A 17,890-nucleotide genomic window follows, 5' to 3' on the forward strand; every position below is an offset into this window, starting at 1 on the left:
AAGCCTCTATTGAGTTCTTGACTTGTGAGATACCACGCAACAATAAGGAAACAAAAAAGCCACCCTAAAGAGCTCATGTGTTCAGCAGCAGGTGTTTCAGCAGCTCTATAAAACTGCTATCAGAGCTTCAGGTCCAAGTACTGGAACTGATCTCTGGTCCAAAGGAGAAGTTTCCTCCTCTGCTGAGCCTGGATCTCAAACAAGCCTCGACTCAGCTGCCAGAACAGAGGCCTCCAGCAGCTGGGTAGCCCCAGGTTACACAGGAGATTCATGCTGGCTGGCAGCTTGAACCAGGATCAACAGGAGTCCTGGGCTTCTTCAAACTGGCAGTAAACCCAAAGGCACCCCAAACAGGGCCTGACACCAGTGTTCAGGCAACTGGACTGGGTTCCCTGCACAAGTCACAGCATTCCAGCTGCCAGAGGGGATGCCCAGCAGGCTCCTGCCCCACACAGCAACCCTCTGCCCTGACAGCACAGAGCAGGAAATACAGCTGTTTCTGTAGAAGCCTAAGCAAAATGAATGAGACTGATTTCTGGTTTTATTCAATGACTCTGCACTGAGGATAAGCACTGAATTAACTCTCTGCTATCACATGTGGTACTTTCAGGCCAGGGCTGCAGTTCACTGGTGAGGCTGTGTGGAAAATCCTGAGCTGCCCCAGCTTAGTCCAAGGGTAAATGGAGGATGACACACTCCAGCACCTTCAAGCAAGCACCTTTCAAAAAAAAAATCAACTGCTTATATGATTAATGCAAAGTACTATGTTTTTGCAGTAGCAGGAGTCACTAATCCATATTAAAGACCAAGAGTACATCGGTTTATTTATTTATTTTTAATGAAAGGTTCTAAATAAACCAACTGTTCAATTTTTCAAAGGTACTGAGCAGCCACAATAATTAGGTCTGGGTCAGTGGGAGCTGCCAAAATGCCACAGAAGTGACTCAGTCCTGTTAATTATCTGAAAAATAAGGAACAGTGACAACACTGGACACTCCATCACGACCTATCTCCCCCAAACACACCACGAAGGAAAGGCAATCATTTGTGAGTGGCTGTCTGTAACCATTAATAGGGACAAGAATTGCAAATTGTAGACAGGAGAAAAAGCAAGGAAAGGTTTCAGCCCAATCTGGCCAAATGTTTAGCGATAATACATCCTTAAAAAAAGTGAAGCAACAACACCACAGCAGTGGTAACTTCTCACAGTGCCAGGAGAATGCCAGGAAAAAAAAAGAGCAGGAGCTATTTTAAACACTACTTAAAAAAACAAAATCAACCAACCAACCAACCAAAAACCACCAAAAATTCCAATCAATAGAAGTCCAGAGGAAAGAGAGTATTAAAGCCAACCAGAAATTCACCGTACTTTGCACACCATCCACAATCAGTACAAAAATATTCTAACACACAAGTCTCTTTCTGAAGAGTCAGACAAATGCAAACCTATCAGAAGACAGCAGTTCACAGAAAGGAACACAGCCTGTTTCGGTCATGCACAATTCTTGCTCACAGACACTTCTCAGTTCCAGTGTGTTTATGACTGTGTTGTCATTTACTTTAAAATATGAATGGAGCATTCTTTTCCTCCAGAAACACTGCATTGTTAAAATGCCAGTACATTAAAATAACTTACTGCTTACTACATTTCAATCAAACAAACTACAGACTACAGCACTGACACTTAATATATATTGAGTGCTTTCAGCAAGAACAGCATATGGAGTTCATTTCTTGCGTTTTGTTCTCACATGGGCCAAACACAGAGGCAAGACTTAGAAACAGATGAAACAGGGATCCTTTGGGCATGCACAGAAACTGTATCTTCTCCAAAGTTAGGGAAACACTTAGTTGAAGGCTCTCAAAAGACATAAATATTTAACCCTTCATTTCTATAGAAGTTTGATTTACAGCAAAAATATAATATTTTAGGTTGCATGCTTAAAGAATATTTTTTGTTAAGGTTCTCAAAATAACAGGAAGCAGAATCAAAAAGCTTACACTCAAAGGAGTTTATGAGTTATGTTTTTCCCTATTGTGATTTTTCCTAGAATTCATCCACATTTCATCACCATACTGTTTCTTTGTAATAACCACCACAAGCACTGATCTTGTCTATATTTAAGCTCAAGAATGTAGAATGAAGGTTCAGAAGGACGACCTTTTTGCAAAAAATTAGTTACATATCTGAGGTTTGGAATGGCTCTCTCACTATTTCATACACAGACATTCTGCTAGGTGGTCGTTCTCAGTTATGAGTAACCAATAAGCTGCCTGTTTCTAAAATAATAAGATACTTCACAAGAGAACTTTTGTGGAGGACTTTTTCTTAAACCAAGGAAAGGTTAGCTACAATTCCAATGCAAACATTCCCCTGCAGGATTTATACTTTAGTGCTGAAGCATCCTGCAAATTCTCAGCAACGAGTGAATCAAAATGAAAACGAAACCTAAAACACCCTTGTTAATGCAAACACAACATAAAAAGAAATAAACCCAACTGCTGAAATTAACCTCATCAACTACAACTACTGTGGAAAACTCCTTGGCCTCTTTGGGACAGCAGAGCCCCTAAGATAATCAGGACAGCTTCTTTCAACTTCTACAGTGTTTCCATTTGTAGTTTACTCTGTGAAAGCAAGTTCAACTTCGAGAAAAATTCTGTTTCTTAAACATCCTAAGCATGAAGACAACTTCTTAAAAATCCAAAACATTTAACCAGACAGTGCTCCTTTAAGACAGAGCAGTGCACAGCCTTCCAGCATATTTGACAGAGATTTCCTACTCCAAGAGATAGAATTTAAATTTGTAGAGGCAATTACTCATAACCAGTGAAAGCAGCCAATGCATGTGCCAAACTTGCCAACAAGAAGAAAGGCCAAGTATTAGAAAGGCTGCAGTTTATTACAAGGCAATTTGAACATCTCAGTCCACGAGGTCTGGAAAGTATTTTCTTCATCCCCTGACACTACATGCTCACACTAATGTGAGGAATTATGTCAGTAATATCAATATTCCAAACATATAAAACAGCAGTTAAGTATTTATATAATGGAGATCTTCCCCTGACTACTTAAAAGCTGCTTCTAGCCTTGCCTAGCAGATTTATTTAAGCTCATTTTGCACAGGAAAGATGATGTGCCAGACCCACACCATTAACTGCTGTCTAGTCAGCTCCAAAGCCATCCAACTGGACCACCACCGAACAAAAATCCTTCCTGATTATACAAACACCTTAAGGCAATTCCCAAAGACCTGCCTCTTACCCCTTCCTGTTAAAAATCAGAAAGGGAAAATGGAAAAGAAGAAGGAGAAACATGACCTCCTCAGGTAAGGAAGTCAAAAATCAAAATGAGCATCCAACCCATATGTCCCGTGACTGTCAAACAATTCAAGTGTTAGCCCATAACCCTCAGCATCACCAAGTTGAATTGGCAGTTGGAAAAGAGGTCATGGGAAACATAAAAAAAAAAAAAAAAAACAATAAAAACCAAAAAGCCCCACTAAAAACCCAAAACTGACAACCAAAACTACACCAAGACACAGATGCGAGCTAACAAATGTACCCTCCTCTGCAGGGTAAAAACAATGCCAGCCTAGAAAATCAATAGTACAGAACAAATCCAGCAGGTCCAGGGTAACCATGCAGCAAAGCCAGCACTCACTGAGAAAGACAAGCAGCTCGTGCAGCTGCTTCTGCAATGGGCTGGCAAGAGAAGGTAAGGGGATGCAAGAGCATGCACCTACCACACAATACATAGTGAGCAACATCCTTCCTATTTCAGCACCAGCAACTTACTCTGTTATTTTTTACAGCAATATAAGCTGCTTCTTACCATTTTTTGGTGCACTCAACCATCAATTCCTGGTAAGAGGCCACAAACTGGAACTTGGATGCATGTTTCCCAACACGCTGCAGTCTTTTCCAAACTGAAGCCATGATGGTGAGAAATACCAGTCCTCTTACACAGCAGCAACTGCGTGAATACCAAGGTAGGTTCCAAAGAGCGTGTGTGCTTAATACCAGCAGATTTATATACAGACACAGTAAAAAGAGTGTGGGAGAAACTTGAGAAGATGTCTACAATTCATATTCTGCTTCTCCCCTCCTCAGGGTAAATCCCAGCCTAGCGGAATGGCTCATCACTGGCCAGAAGCAGCATGCAGTAGCAGTAGACCAGTAATGGAAAGGAAGTTCTCTCATGGAATCATCATTCTTCACACAGTAGATGAAGGGATGACTGCAGGACTGGAAGACAAATAAGACAGGGAGAAGAGACAGCACTGGTTAATACACTTCTCACTAAGTGCTGCAATTGCACGTGATCTCATACCTTTCAAAGAACTACAAGCAACCACAAGAATATAGCCCTTTCCTGTTGTCATCTACACCCCCTCCCAACCCCAATTAAATAAATAAGTAAAAATACTGCAGCAATTTCAGGAATTCAAACCACGAGACTGTTCGGAAACATATCAACATATCCTATTATCAGCAACATCATAACTGGCAACAACAAAACAGGGCCACACCGAATCCTTGTGAAGCATCTCCGGGAAGCAGTGCAAAGTGGCTGAGGTGCTGCCAACATGCACCCAGAGGGAGGGACACCGGGAGATGAAGTTCTTTGTCTTGATGACAAAAGGTGTAACAGTTGTTTCCTCTAACACACCTCCCGCTTTCATTCCTCGGTCCAAAGAGAAGGATGAGCCAGATCAGACAGAAAGGGAGTGTTGCTGCCCAAATGCCTGTGCCAGGGTGAGAAGGAGGACGAGAGAGGAAGGGGCATTTCCCGAATCCTAGCTACCCAGGATTCCCCATCTTCCTCGCTGCATCATATTGAAATGGAAATGTCTCTCCATCCTGCACTGAGCAATGAACATCAGGGAAGTGAAAAGGGAGAGGAGAAACCCATGTGGGTCGCGTCCCTCGGAAGGAAAGCCGCATCTGCGCCGGGTGCGGGGGAAAAAGCCTCTTCATTAGGAATATAGGGAAGCACAAGCTGGTCGCAGCTGGCGAAAAGTCAGGGTAGGATGGCATCAAAGCCGGCGAGGAGGCTACCTGAAGTGGAATGGCCCTCGGGAGAGAGGGTCCCCACGGAGCCCCGGGGCGAGGAGCGCCCCGCTCCGCCTCAGCAGCCCGTGTCACCTCCTCGCCCAGCCCGCCGGGGCAGCGCCCCCCGCCCTTGGCCGGGAGCCGGAGCCGTTTAAAAATTAAAACGCCACCGGCGGGGAGCGAGGAAGGGAGCGGCGGCCTCGGGAGCGGCGGCCGGGAACGGGCGGCTCCCCGTGCGGCACTCACCTGCCGCCGGCTCCTCGCGGGCGGTCCCGCCGGGCGGGCGCGCTGGCACCACACGGCAGGCGAGAGTCAGCGCTGCCGCTGCCCATTACTGCAGCAGCCCCGCCGCCGGCAGCGCCCTGCGGCTGTCCCGGTCCTCCCGCAGCCTCATGGCGAGCACCGCTCCCCCGCCGCTCTCCGCGCCGGCCGGGCAGACAGCGCGGTCGCAGCGCGCCTCACGCCACCACCATCGCCCTCCTGCCGGCGCTGCGCCGCGCCTCACCCCGGCCCGCCGCTCCCCCGCCCCCGCCGCCCGCCGGGGCCCCGCCCCCGCCGCGTCATTGGCCCCGCCGCGGGCCCTCCGCAGCCCATTGGGTGGCGCGCCCGTCAATCACCTCGCGCAAGGGGGGAGGTGGGGAGAGGAGAGGGCTTCGCAGATCCTCATCTCCCGCCCCCAGCCCTGCTCTGACTGGCCACAGAGCCAGAGGAGGCGGGGCCCTCCTAAGTAGCGGCTGCTCGATAGGCCAGCGCCGCCGTCTGTCACCGCCGGCGACTGGCGGCGGCGCTTCCTAAAGCCGCGGGGGGGCGGGGCGTGGCTCCACCGCCGCCCCCGGGACTCGCCACCGCCCCAGGGCCGGGGAGCGGCGGGAAGGGAAGGGAAGGGCAGGGACGGAGGGAGCCGGGGAGGGAGCCAGTGATGCCTCCCGTGAGGCGGGCGTGGGGATGCTGAAGGGAGCGAGCGGCCGCGGATCGAGTCGGCGGGAGGGGAGGAGGAACGGCGGCGAGGGACAGTCCCTGCGCTGGGCCCGCCTTGAGGAGGGGGCGGTCAAACGCCAGGCCTGCCCCAAGTCCTGCAGCACAGGCCCCGGTCCTGTAGGGGCTCCGGAGTTCGGGTGCGGTTGGGAAACTGGTGGGAATTAAATACCGCAGGCAGGACGACGTTCCTTTGCTGATTTAACCTGCGTGCTCAGGGAACGGCACCCGGGCGGCGGAGGCTGGATGTTGTGCGCAGTTCGATGTTAAAGTGTCTGCAAGGGAGAACGGAGCAGTGAGAGGGGTGATCTCCGTGCGACGCGGCTCTGAATTCCCCATAGCCACGCTGGCAGAACGCCTCCCCTACACTGCAGTGCCATGAAGGAGGTGTGGGGACCCAGATGCAAACCCTCGGTGCCGGGTTCCAGCATTAATCTAAAATTAACCAGTGGCTTGCTCTGGTTCCTGCTCTTGTTGCCCACGGGCCCGCTTGACACCCGTACAGGTGTGTTTAAGTTTGGGATCCCAAAGCGCCATTTGCTGTAGGTGAATTCCAGAGTCAGTGTGGTTGCGTGATCTCCGGGAGCTAATCCTAAACCTATCAGCCATCCAAGTCGGAAACTAAGCCAGCTATCAAGTGGAAGCACAGGGTAATAAGGAAGATAATGCAGTGGAGCTCTGAGAGCAGCTGTAAAATTGAAGCCTCAGGGCTTTGCAGTCCTCTTGTCTTCTTTCCCATGACAAATCGAATGGAGTCCAAGCCTGATCCACAGTCTGGAAAGCTCCTTATCCCAGTGTTTTCCTCCTTTCCCCTAAGCTGCCTCTCGCTGTTGTGGCATATCGCAGAGGCTGCCAGCATTCAGTGGCTGGAGTGAAAGGAGAGAAAGCATGACTGTGTGGATGGCCACAGGCCTAAGCTGAGCTAAGTTACTTCAGAGAGGTTGAATATTTGGGCTATTGAAAAGGTCAGCCCTTTGCTTATAATGTATTACTCTTCAGCCCTTACCCCAGCTGCCAGAGGGTGTGCACTTGGAGCTGTCCTGGAAGAGGCAGTGATTCTCCTTTTTTTAAAGTGTTACACTGAAATGTTGCAGACAGTTGTACTACTCATACAGATTTTCTTGGAAAATCCTTTTTTCTTTCCCCTGAATATTTCTGAAGTTAAGCAAAAAGATTTGAAGATTTTGTACATTTGTCTTAACATATCTGTCCCAGTTTTGCAGCTGGTCTATACACACAGAGTAATTCCAACACACTTGAGGGAGACATCACTGGGCTTTTTGAGTGCAGATCACCGGCTTAGGATCTGGGAAATGAGGCCAGGATTTCCAGAGCACATCAGACTGAAAACATGCAATATGGAGCACACAAATGCTTGGTTCTGACTTGCAAAATACCAGATGGAAAACTGGAAGCTGTGGAGTGGATCAAGCAAGGCAACCTAAAATTCCAGTGGCCCTGAGAACATCCTTGGTTCTTCATATCAGAAAAATATCAAGTAATGAGCTGTGCTGATGTTATTTCAAAAGTTGTCTTTATTCTGAGTATATTACCAAAAGTTAATCCACGAGCTTCTTTGATTTATCTCCTGAATAACCTGCAGCACCCAGGCTAATTCCTAAGACATACCTGTGACCAAGATCTTACTCTCCTCAAACTGAGATGGACATTTTCTGTCCAGTGGAATAAACACAGGAGGTCTGGTGGTTTGTTCAGTGACTTGTGTTTCAAACATCATTATTTATTAACATTTTCCATTTCCTTCATAGCTTTTGGGTTCAAGTTACACCAGGCTGGGAGGCACACAGCATAAAGCTGCTTTTGCCTTTGCTGTGTGGGGAGAAATTCAACACAGGCAATTATCCTACCAATTATCTATTTCACAGTTTTTAAGAGCAGCCATCCTCAGTTCTTGTGATTTTGCAGAAAGCCTTAGGAAGTTTCAAAGGGTGAGAGGAATTACTGTGGGATGAAGGGTGAGATCTTCAGCTGCAGATTGGAAGCTAGAGGCCACCACAGCATTCTCAGGATACTGGACTGAGTCTTGCACCAGACCAACTCAAAAGCTCTTGTGACTTCTGCTGGCAGCTCAGAGTCCAGAGGAACCAATAAATGGCAAAAAGGGATTAGCAAGGACATGGATGAGGAGCCCCAAAGCTCCTCCTTGGGTCAGAGCACTCTGATGGGTCAGCAAGGAGCCCCCGTGTTGACTTCATTTCCATACTGCAAACATCTCTTGACTGGTCCTGCTGGCCACAAGCCTGGTTTGTGACAATCACCCAGCTCAAACCAATGCTCAGCTCAGGATCTGACCCAAGCTTTGGGGAAATGGTCACATTTTTACTTAATGCAATATTATGAGCTTGAAAACAAGCAAAGCTGGTTACACCAAGGTACCCAATGATCTCTTTTAAGGTCAGTAGCTGAGTGAACAACTCTCGTGTGACTCCCAGAAGGGTCCTTCTGATTACACAAAAAAAATGGTGCTTCACTGTATGTACAGTGTCAAATCTCTTCTGCAAGCAGGAAGAATAGTCATGTGATGAATAGGGAGGTACCGTTTTATTATTTAATGGGTATGACACTATCTATTTAAACCATATGTGCATTCATCTGCTGCCTTCCTGCTGCCTTTCTTGCCTATGGAAGGACACCTGAGGAAGTGTATTTGTGTTGTTTGTGTATCGTCTGTGTTGTCCTGGAAGTGGCATGGGACAGGATGCTGAGAACTGCTCGAGCTGGGAGGTTGGTGGAGCTGGCCAGGGAAGCCCCAGAGCAACCTGACCCTGTTCTTTATAGGACACCCTTACTATCCAAAAACTCATGCTCTGTGGCTCCTCTTTTCCCTTGCTATCTCAACACTCAGACTCCCTCACAATCGCCACAGAAATCCCTGTTTATTTTTTTTTTCTGGATTTTGCCTCCTGTTCCCTGGCTTTGACTGATGTGGAAGAATTCAAGCTTCCTAGCCCAAGTAGAGAGATGATCTATGCTCTATTTCTGTTATTCCCTGTCAAGCTTTAAAGCTCTCCAGCCTCTCCCTTATCCTTCAATGCCTCGTCATCAGCGTGACTAAGGACAGGTTGTTCACCAATCAAGAAATGACCTTTGCTAGGAATAGCTGTCATAAATCTCTATTTCCCTGTTCTTCTGTGCATGAGCCTGCAGAAATGTCACTGAGGAAATCAAGGAATTGGATTATGTCAGATTTGCAAGAACATTATGCTTTCTGAGGCAAAGGTCTGTGTACATGAGGTTACCCACACCTGCCACGTTTTAACCTCCTTGTATTTCTAGATCCCATCAAACCTTTGATCCCCTGTTAATGAAAGTAGTGGAGAATTTGTGCTGACCTCAGGAATATGTGTAAAGTACCACCCTCCTTCTCCCCAGCATGTCCCTAACTGGTGCTTGACACCTTAACATTCCCTTCTGTAACAAGTAACATTATGTTGTCTGCTCTTTTTCTTTGCTTCTTCACATCCCAACTGTAATTTAAAAATCCATGTGTGTATATATATATATATATATATATATATATATATATACACACATAACAAATCATAGTATACATAGGGAAAAAAAAAGGAATTTTTTTATCCTCCCTTCTTCATTTGTTTCTTGTTTGTTGCTGATAAAATTCCACTCAGATGTCATTTCACACGGTCTGGTAACACCCAGCAGCCATTCTGTATTGGAGGGAATAATGTTTTAAATATTCCCTCTGCTAAATATCAGTGACAGTTGAAAGGGGTTGTGTGTGTGCAATATCCCATTTTAGTTGTGCTCAGAAAGCTTGACTTTGAGACTGGCAGCTGGGAAAAGGTGATTCCCACACTGCAGAACCAGACAGCCCAGCTCCTATCACAGCCTGGACCGAAAGCAGATCATTTCAGAAATATTCCCCTAAGCTGTGTTTAAGGCACAAGGCACAGAAACACCACCATTTGTTCTTGCCTTGCCAGGAAAATAAGTAGATTTTGGGATGCACTCTGGTGGGCTTGTGTTTTATTACTGTTCTTGCCCAGGCTGAGGCAGGCAGCCCAGCCTGGCTCTTGCCTATGGATCAGCTCGCCCATGCAGCATTCCCAGCCCAGGCCAGGTCCCAGTGGAGCTGTGTACAGGCACCCACCCCATCTGAAACCTCCTAATCCAGAGCCTGCCCCCTTGGAGAGCCCTGCTGCCAAAAGCAATCTGCAGAGCCAGGGGCTGGGGTAACTCACCAGACCCCCTTTCTTATGGATTGTTCTCACACTCCCTTGCTGTGGCTGGAGCCTGCACTTTTATGTGGTGAGATCCTGTTGTGCCTCCCCTCCAGACTCTGTGCCAGAAGGGGTACCCAAAATGCCAGCTCCCTGAGTGGCAGCCTCATGTCACAGCCCCTTTGCTCTCCTGTGCCCAGCTTCATTATGCCACCCCAGAGTGACCAGGTACCCCCTGGCCTGCTCTTCTTAACCTCACTGCCCAAAGTCTCATAGGCAAAGTCAAGCAGGATGGTTCAGAAAAAGAGCAGATGAAAAACATCCTCACCTGTCTTTCCTCTATCTCCCCTCTCTTGTCTGGCTGACATTCTTCTCAAACCACTCAGCAGTAAAGGACACGTATTTATCTGCAGAGGAGGTCAAGGACAGGAGTCGCATTCCTGAAATGCAGAAGTCACAATGCAATTCAGCCTGTGGAAGCAAGAGAAAAGATGGGGCACTGATGGTGGAGACCCCATGCTACAAAAAGCATTTCCCTGCTCCAGATCAGAACACTCTGGATTAGTGATGTTTTCTCCAAATTTATTATCAACTCACCTGTCAGTCAGCTTGCAATGGTCTGAATGAGTTTTGCCATTACCTTTTGATACCCATTAAATTGTTTACACCTTTTAGTAGCTCTTGCTTCTCTCTTCTCAAAAAAAAAATCGAAAAAACAAAAGAAGCAGCCAGTACTTTGTCCATAAATAGCAACTTTCAATTTTTTGTCATGCTCAGTGTCTCCTGTACCCTTTCCAGTTCTTCAATACCCTTCCTGTGTGGTCTCCCTGGCCTTTTTGCAGAGTATAATTATGCTTGTATATGACATCCTGCAGCACTAATGAGGCAAAGAATGCCTTCCTCCCTCTCTTTTTAGAATAAACAGCACATAATGTGGCCAGCAGGACCAGGGCAGTGATCACCTCCTGTACTGGGCTCTGGTGAGGCCACACCTTGAGCTCTGTGTTCAGTTTGCCCCCCAGGACAAAAAAGACATTGAGGTGCTGGAGAGTGTCTGGAGAAGGGCAGTGAAGCCAAGGAAGAGTCTGGAGCACAGTTCTGAGGAGAAGCACCTGAGGGAGCTGGGGTGGCTCAGCCTGGGGAAAAGGAGGTTCAGGAGCAACCTTATCCCTCTCTACAACTCCCTGACAGGAAGGTGAAGCCAGGTGGAGCTCTTTCTAAGAACTAAAGGAGAAAATAAGAGATGGAACAAGTTCAGAGGCAGACTTGTTTCCCGGCTCCCATGCCCATTTTACATGATCCTGGCTATGATGAATCTCTGATTAACCTGCCATAGATGCTTTATGGTAGCACTAAGGAAACTGCAGATTCAGTGGTGGGAAGGTCAAGGAGTGAAGGTTGTACAGCCCCATGCATTTTTTTTTACTGTGATCCTGTTTATCCAAAAATCAGTGGCTGGATATGCAGTCAGAATAATAAGCTGGAAAAATGTAAAGTCTTTTATCTGCATTTCTGTAACTACGAGAGAAATCATAAAATATAACACCGCTGTCTCTAAAGATTACTCAGGAAACTCCTCTTTGCCCAAATATAATATATGTCACCTTTCAAGAGAATGCCTAGTTAACTTTGGATCTACAGCATCAGTCATCTATGCAGTTCATCAGTATCAGGGGTACATTTCCTTGGAGTACAGGCATTAGGAATGCATAGGCCATCATCGATCAAACCTGAGGCTTTCTTGGAAGCCAGTGGAGAAGAAATTACCTTACAGATGTGATAAAATAATCTGTTACACAAAAAGGTGTTCCTACCAGACTAAGGGGGAAAATTTGTAGCTAACAGCTTGTACAACCAGAATCCCACACATCACACAATAGGACACTAGTCCTTGAGGAAAAGTATCTCAAAGCACAGGGTGGAAATATACATATGTGGTGTGGCCTTCAGCCTGGAGAAGAGGTACAATTATCACTGTTACAGCTCATGGAAATGAACCCCAAGGACCTGCTCATGTACGCAAGACATTCAAGTGGACAAGAGTTTGCAGTAATGGTGCTGGGCAGGCATGAAATGGTGTGGAGAGACTCAGCTTTGAGAGGACAAGCAATTAACTGTGTTATAAAAATGACTCCAAAGTTTCCTGCTCCTACTTTTAATACCTCAGCAGCCACCCAGATGAGATAAATATCTCTCATTAATCTGGAAATTAAACTAGATAATCACAGCCAAGTTAGATAATTCCAGACTCAGAAACTGTTCTTCATTTTGCCCAGATTAACCCACAAGGATTTAAATGGTGCTGCAAGTTATTTTTTTAACTGAGTTATCACTTATCTTCCTCTATACTTTTTAGACTGTATATATTAAAGTCACACTGTCAGAAAACATGGGGACAGTTATCTTCCAAAAATAAAAGAGCTGACAAATGGGATGTAGGACTTATTTTGTCAGATCATGGTCATGTTTGGGCTCCTCCTCTTTCCCCCACTTCACAATTTTATTTCTGTAATTTCTGTTAAACTCCTCTGCAAGAGCTATGGAGGATATGCACCCTTAAGGACCATAGGGATAAATTATCCCTATGGCAGAGTCCTCAGTGAGTCCCAAGCTGAAGGAGGAGGCTGGTCAGTGTAGATATCTTTCATCCATGGTCTTGGGATGGGAAATTCAGACTTTTTTTCTCTGACTCATTTTAGGACTCTTACTGACACTTCACACATGCCTAGGAGTGACTGCTTTGGCAGCCATGTAGAGGGACAATTGGGAAAAAAGGAAATCTCTATTTGGGGCTACTTCCTAAATAGGTGACATTTTCGTGCCTGGGGCAACCTTGAATCACTAGTTTTGAAGTTAAAGATCTGGAGGTGTAAATGGGTTTCTCTCCAGTAAAAAAAAAGTAGAATCCCAAAACCCCAGCAAATGTCCTCCCAGCCCAGGTCGAGTGCTGGGAACAATTCCATTGCTGCACCAGGAGATGCAACCTAATCAATCACCAAGATACCTTCCTCTCATGCCTAAGCAGAGTTCCAGAGCTCAGCAAAGGACCTGCACAACAACAGCACAAGGCTGGTAGAGGCATCTCAGCATCTCTCTCCCTGGCAGAAATTCCTGTATCTGCCAAGCAAGCAGAATCTGTCTGTTTTGGAAAACAACGGATATATCAAACATTCTGGCAAAGCCCAGGAGAAATGACAGTTCAATGATGTTGAAAAGAAAATTATCAGAGAGAGATTAATTTGTCTGACAGTATGTCTTTATGCTCTCCACTGAGGAAGAACAAGAGTCCTTTCATGCATATTGAATTTACTTCTGGTGTGAGTCAACCTCTGTCAGTAGGGCTGTAAGTGCTGCCGGTTTAGGAAAATAGGTGATCGCTGCTACCTGGCACCTGCCCCCTGCACACCTCGGAGCACCAAAGCTTTCTAGCCACTGCTTCTGCTGCCAGCAATCCTCATTTTACACCATAGCTTAGGGCATAGCATTCAGAACATCTCCTGCACTATCTATCAAAACATTCGCCCCAGGAGGCAAGATGGGACAGCCAAATGCAGGGCTGCAGGCCATGGAAAGCCCAGAGTCTGGGTTTGGAGATGAAAAGAGGTAAGGGAGCAAATGGTGCCTGTTAACAGGAGTGGCAATCCTGACCAATTTCTCACATGACTTTGCAGATGAAGTACCCAGCACTACCAGCTGCCTGGGGCCATCTCTCTCTGCAGGACACAGCAAAACTTGGCCATGTTTTGCCACAGCCAGCCCTTGACTGCTGTGGTGTCGCAGCTTGTGCAGAGGCAATAATCCCTGAACAGCAGAATGATGCTGTAGAACAATGTTCTACTCAGAATGTGTCCAGCAGATGTGTACCACACATTCACCATCCATTCTCCTTCCAAGACGTCCATGAGCTAAAAGCTCAGCTACAAAGCAATGCCCATAAGTTTCAGGTCCTTTTTTCTGATACTTATAAGATGCCAAATACAAATGACAGTGGTATGAATTTTGCCTTATGATCCTGCTGTTTTGCATATTATTCTGGCAGCCCAAAGGTGGCAGCAACCCAACTGAACTCATGGGTTGTTTCCTTCCTGCGAGTAGGCAATGACACATGAAGCAGCAGGAATGCGGTGTCACTTCCCAGCTGTGTCACAGCTGGGGACAAGGACAGAGTCACTGGGGGACTGGAGTGTCTCAGTATGGCTGGGCAGCAGGAGTGCCTCTTGGGAGGCTGCAGCAGCTGGCATCCCAAAGAGCAATCCCACTGCACCCCTCTGCTGGCCTGCAGACGACGGTGCCCAGTGCAACAGCAACTGCTCCTATTTGCTCAGGCCAGTGAAGATCACTACTTCCATCACAGGGTTTTTTGCCAGCCTCTTTGCTGAGAGGGCAAACTGTAGAAGTAGCAAAACTGAGAACTTAACATGAGCCTGTTGTTTATTTAAAGCATTGCCCAAACTACTTATTTTCCCTAGCGTGGATCTTGATACTGCTGGAATGAGTTGAGCAAATTATCCCAGCCAAAAGATGAACCAGAAGCCGTCACAAGAGCAGGCATGAAAAGTTTGGCTAAAGTATAAGGAACCAAACAAAGAGGGTCTGGCACCTGGCAGCTTCAATAACTGCAGATGCCCTTCAGCTTGCTTGACCCACTACATCAGTCCATGCTGACCTCACTGCTCACCACAAAACTGAGATGCTTTCCTCAGCCCATGGCAGCATCACCACAGTGAGACTAAAATAAAACCCACTGAAAGGTTTTATATAATACCAAGGTTACAAGATCTCTAATGTAGTTTTCTTATTGGAGCAAGAGCCAAGTACAGCTTAAATTCATTAGCTAATGGCCTGTGACAATGAAGGACAAAGACAATTATTATGCACATTTCCAAGCTGATTGTTTCTGTGTGAAGAAAATGCAGCAAATTATTGTTCTCCTATATTAACGTACCATAAAGGATTACTATCATATCTATTTCAAAAAATCCCTATCCCTTTCAAAATGCAGACGAATGCCAGATAAATTTGATTTTTATAGATGAAAGCTTGGTGGAAAAGTCAAGATTTTATTAGGGCTACGGACAATCACATTACATTTTATATGATATGACAACTTCACTACTGAATCAGGAAATTGATCTCAGGACTTTTTTTTTATACTGAAGGCTTACCAATTCCCCGAGTATCTCTCATGTATCTCAAACACTTATCCTTGGATGTAATAGTTAGAGACATTCTTAACAGCTGCTTTTATTTATAGAAGAGTCAGAAAAGAAATACAACATAACATCATAGACTCGTAGAATCACTGAGGTTGGAAAAGACCTCCAAGATCATCAAGTTCAACCTTTGACCACTCACCACTTTGTCAGCCAGACCAGTGCATTGAGGGCCACGTCCATTCATTGGTTACTGTGTTCAGCAAGGCACTTATCCCTGGTCATAAAAGGAGATCAGGCTGGTCGGGCAGGACCTGCCCTTCCTAAAACCCATCCTGGCTGTCCTTCATCCCCTGGTTGTCCTATGTATGCCCTGTGTTCACACTGAAGATCTGCTCCGTTACCTTCCCAGGCACTGAGGTCAGGCTGACATGCCTGGAGTTCCCCAGATCCTCCTTCCAACCCTTCCTGTGGATGGGTGTCACACTGACCAACCTCCAGTCACCCGGGACCTCCGTGGTCAGCCAGGGCTGATGGTGAATGATTGGGAATGCCTTGGTGAGCCCTTCCAGCAGCTCCCTCAGTACCTTCAGGTGAATCCCATTCTGCCCAACAGACTTGTGAGCATCTAAGTGGCACAGCAGGTTCCTACCTTCCTTCCTAGATGACAGGGTGTCTTTTCTGCTCCCTGTCCCTGTCTACCAGCTCAGGGGCCTGATTTTTCTAAAGATAAGCAGTCTGTCCTAATGTGGAAAGAGTAAATCATTTCACCGCTTCCAGCATGACAGATCACACTCCACACTCCTTGCAATTTCTTAATGCCAACAGGTAAAGAAAGCACTGAGGATAACATGTCTCACCTCAGTCTGCCAACTGCTGTAAATTCAGAGGAAGCTGTAGCAGCGTGGGGGTTTAGATGATGGTTGCTGCTACCTGTTTCCCAATAAGCATCTCCTGTGGAAAAGCTGCTGGGTAAGCATCAGGAAAGCAGTGAGGTCTACACACACCACACTCACCACGGCAAGCTCAGCGAAGAGAGGCAGAAGGGCCTTTTATGCGGTCCGTTCCAGCGAGGTTGATCGGAGCACGCCGAGGGGCAGCCAGAGACAAAAGGCTGACCATGTGTTCTGCACAAGGTTGAGCGGGGAGGGCACGGGGGCGGCACCGAGGGCAGGGCAAAGGGCATCGGCTCGCAAGGAACAAGGGGCCGGCCACCGGGGGGACCACAACCAAGGAGGAAACAGGGGAAGCTGGGAATTGGGGAAATGACCTGGGATGGATCCCTGTTCAGCAAAAGTCAGTCAGGAAGAGCTTTCTGTCTGCCCAGGTGGGGGTAACTCTATGGTGAGTCTCTCCAAGGGAGGGCTTTGGGGATTTCCCTGAGGGGCAAGGAATCAAAGGATTCAAGAGGACCCAGCCAGATCCCCCACAGTTTCAGGGGCCCGTTCTGTACCCATGTACATGTGGAGCAGTTTGGCAGCTCTGACAAGGGGCTGCTGTCCTGCACTGTGTCAGAAAAGGGAGGACTGACCCCATTGTTTCTCACTGTCATTTTCAGTGACAATTTGAATTTTTCTGAAGCTGTGTCTGCTTCTTCATCCCTTGCCCCTTTCCCAAAAGGTGCTGGAATAATTTATGTCAAAAAACACTTCTCCCAGCATTCGAGTAAATGACCCACAACTCTAGTAACACCAAGCAAGCCTTGCAGAGGAGCACAAAAGGCCTGGGTTCAGGCACAGCACTTTCTGAAGTCACATTCTGGTGAGCATCCACCTATTGTTCTCAGGGACCATGCAGGACTACGCAGAAGCCCACTTGGGGCAGCAATCCATCCTCCTTCCCCTCTGTACTCACTCCTAGAGTGTCACTCAGGGTGTCGCCATTACTCTGGATTTAACAGGTCATTCACACGGGGCTTGACAAAACCCCAAACTTACTTACCCTCTAGTGATAAGTGCAAGCAGGAAGCCTCCTACAGCAAGGGCTTTGTAATCCATCCTGAAATGAAAAAAGCTGCAGGGGAATTCTGGTGTCCCAGCATGGCCTGAGATCTGCCATTACAGCTGGTCCATGGGCTTGGAGGTGGGCACTGCAAGGCTCTACCCTCGTTCCCCCCCAGTTCTACAACCCCATCTTTGTACGTTTTCCCTTTGCAGCTGACACTTGCAATATAGGCCACTGAGGCTGTCATAAAATGCTCAACACTAACAATATATATGGAGTGTTACAGATTATGAAATTCAATGTCATTTTTTTAGATGTCATAAAAACATTATCTGATTCCCAGTAGCCCCCAGAGAGACTCAGGAATGTGTTTATACACTAAAATGTCAAAATCATAAAGTGCCTGCTTTTGCACTATTTTTTTTTTTTTGTGGTGGTGAAGTAGTTATTACATGACATTTCATAAATACAGTGACTCAGAAATAATTAGTGTGCTGAATAACAAGCTTTCCACTCTAATACAGCACCATACATTTTAAACCCCCGATTTTCTTGAGGCAC

At 46.7% G+C, this 17,890-nt stretch overlaps 2 protein-coding genes across 16 annotated transcripts in view; both read right to left on the reverse strand.

Annotated features, from left to right (window-relative positions):
* Window positions 1-5,572, reverse strand: part of EHBP1 (EH domain binding protein 1) — a 207,348-nt gene extending 201,776 nt beyond the window's left edge. For 10 of the 15 annotated variants that reach the window (XM_038133307.1, XM_038133314.1, XM_038133303.1 and 7 more), the window contains exons 1-2: window positions 5,302-5,572; window positions 3,836-4,248 (exon numbers count right to left, since the gene is read on the reverse strand). In XM_038133307.1, the coding sequence (XP_037989235.1) occupies window positions 3,836-3,939 (104 nt within the window). In that variant the 5' untranslated portion in view covers window positions 3,940-4,248; window positions 5,302-5,572. Of the gene's footprint in view, window positions 1-3,835; window positions 4,249-5,301 lie in introns of those variants that run through there. The other 5 variants (XM_038133299.1, XM_038133316.1, XM_038133315.1 and 2 more) reach the window with 1 other exon arrangement.
* A 248-nt stretch (window positions 5,573-5,820) lies between these two features.
* LOC119699655 overlaps window positions 5,821-17,890 on the reverse strand; it is an 82,681-nt gene continuing 70,611 nt past the window's right edge. The window contains exons 11-12 of the transcript XR_005256493.1: window positions 10,561-10,672; window positions 5,821-6,305 (exon numbers count right to left, since the gene is read on the reverse strand). The gene's annotated coding sequence lies outside the window, so the exon portion shown is untranslated. The remainder of the gene's footprint in view (window positions 6,306-10,560; window positions 10,673-17,890) is intronic.

The sequence above is a fragment of the Motacilla alba genome, chromosome 3 (assembly GCF_015832195.1).
Source record: "Motacilla alba alba isolate MOTALB_02 chromosome 3, Motacilla_alba_V1.0_pri, whole genome shotgun sequence".
NCBI lineage: Eukaryota > Metazoa > Chordata > Aves > Passeriformes > Motacillidae > Motacilla > Motacilla alba.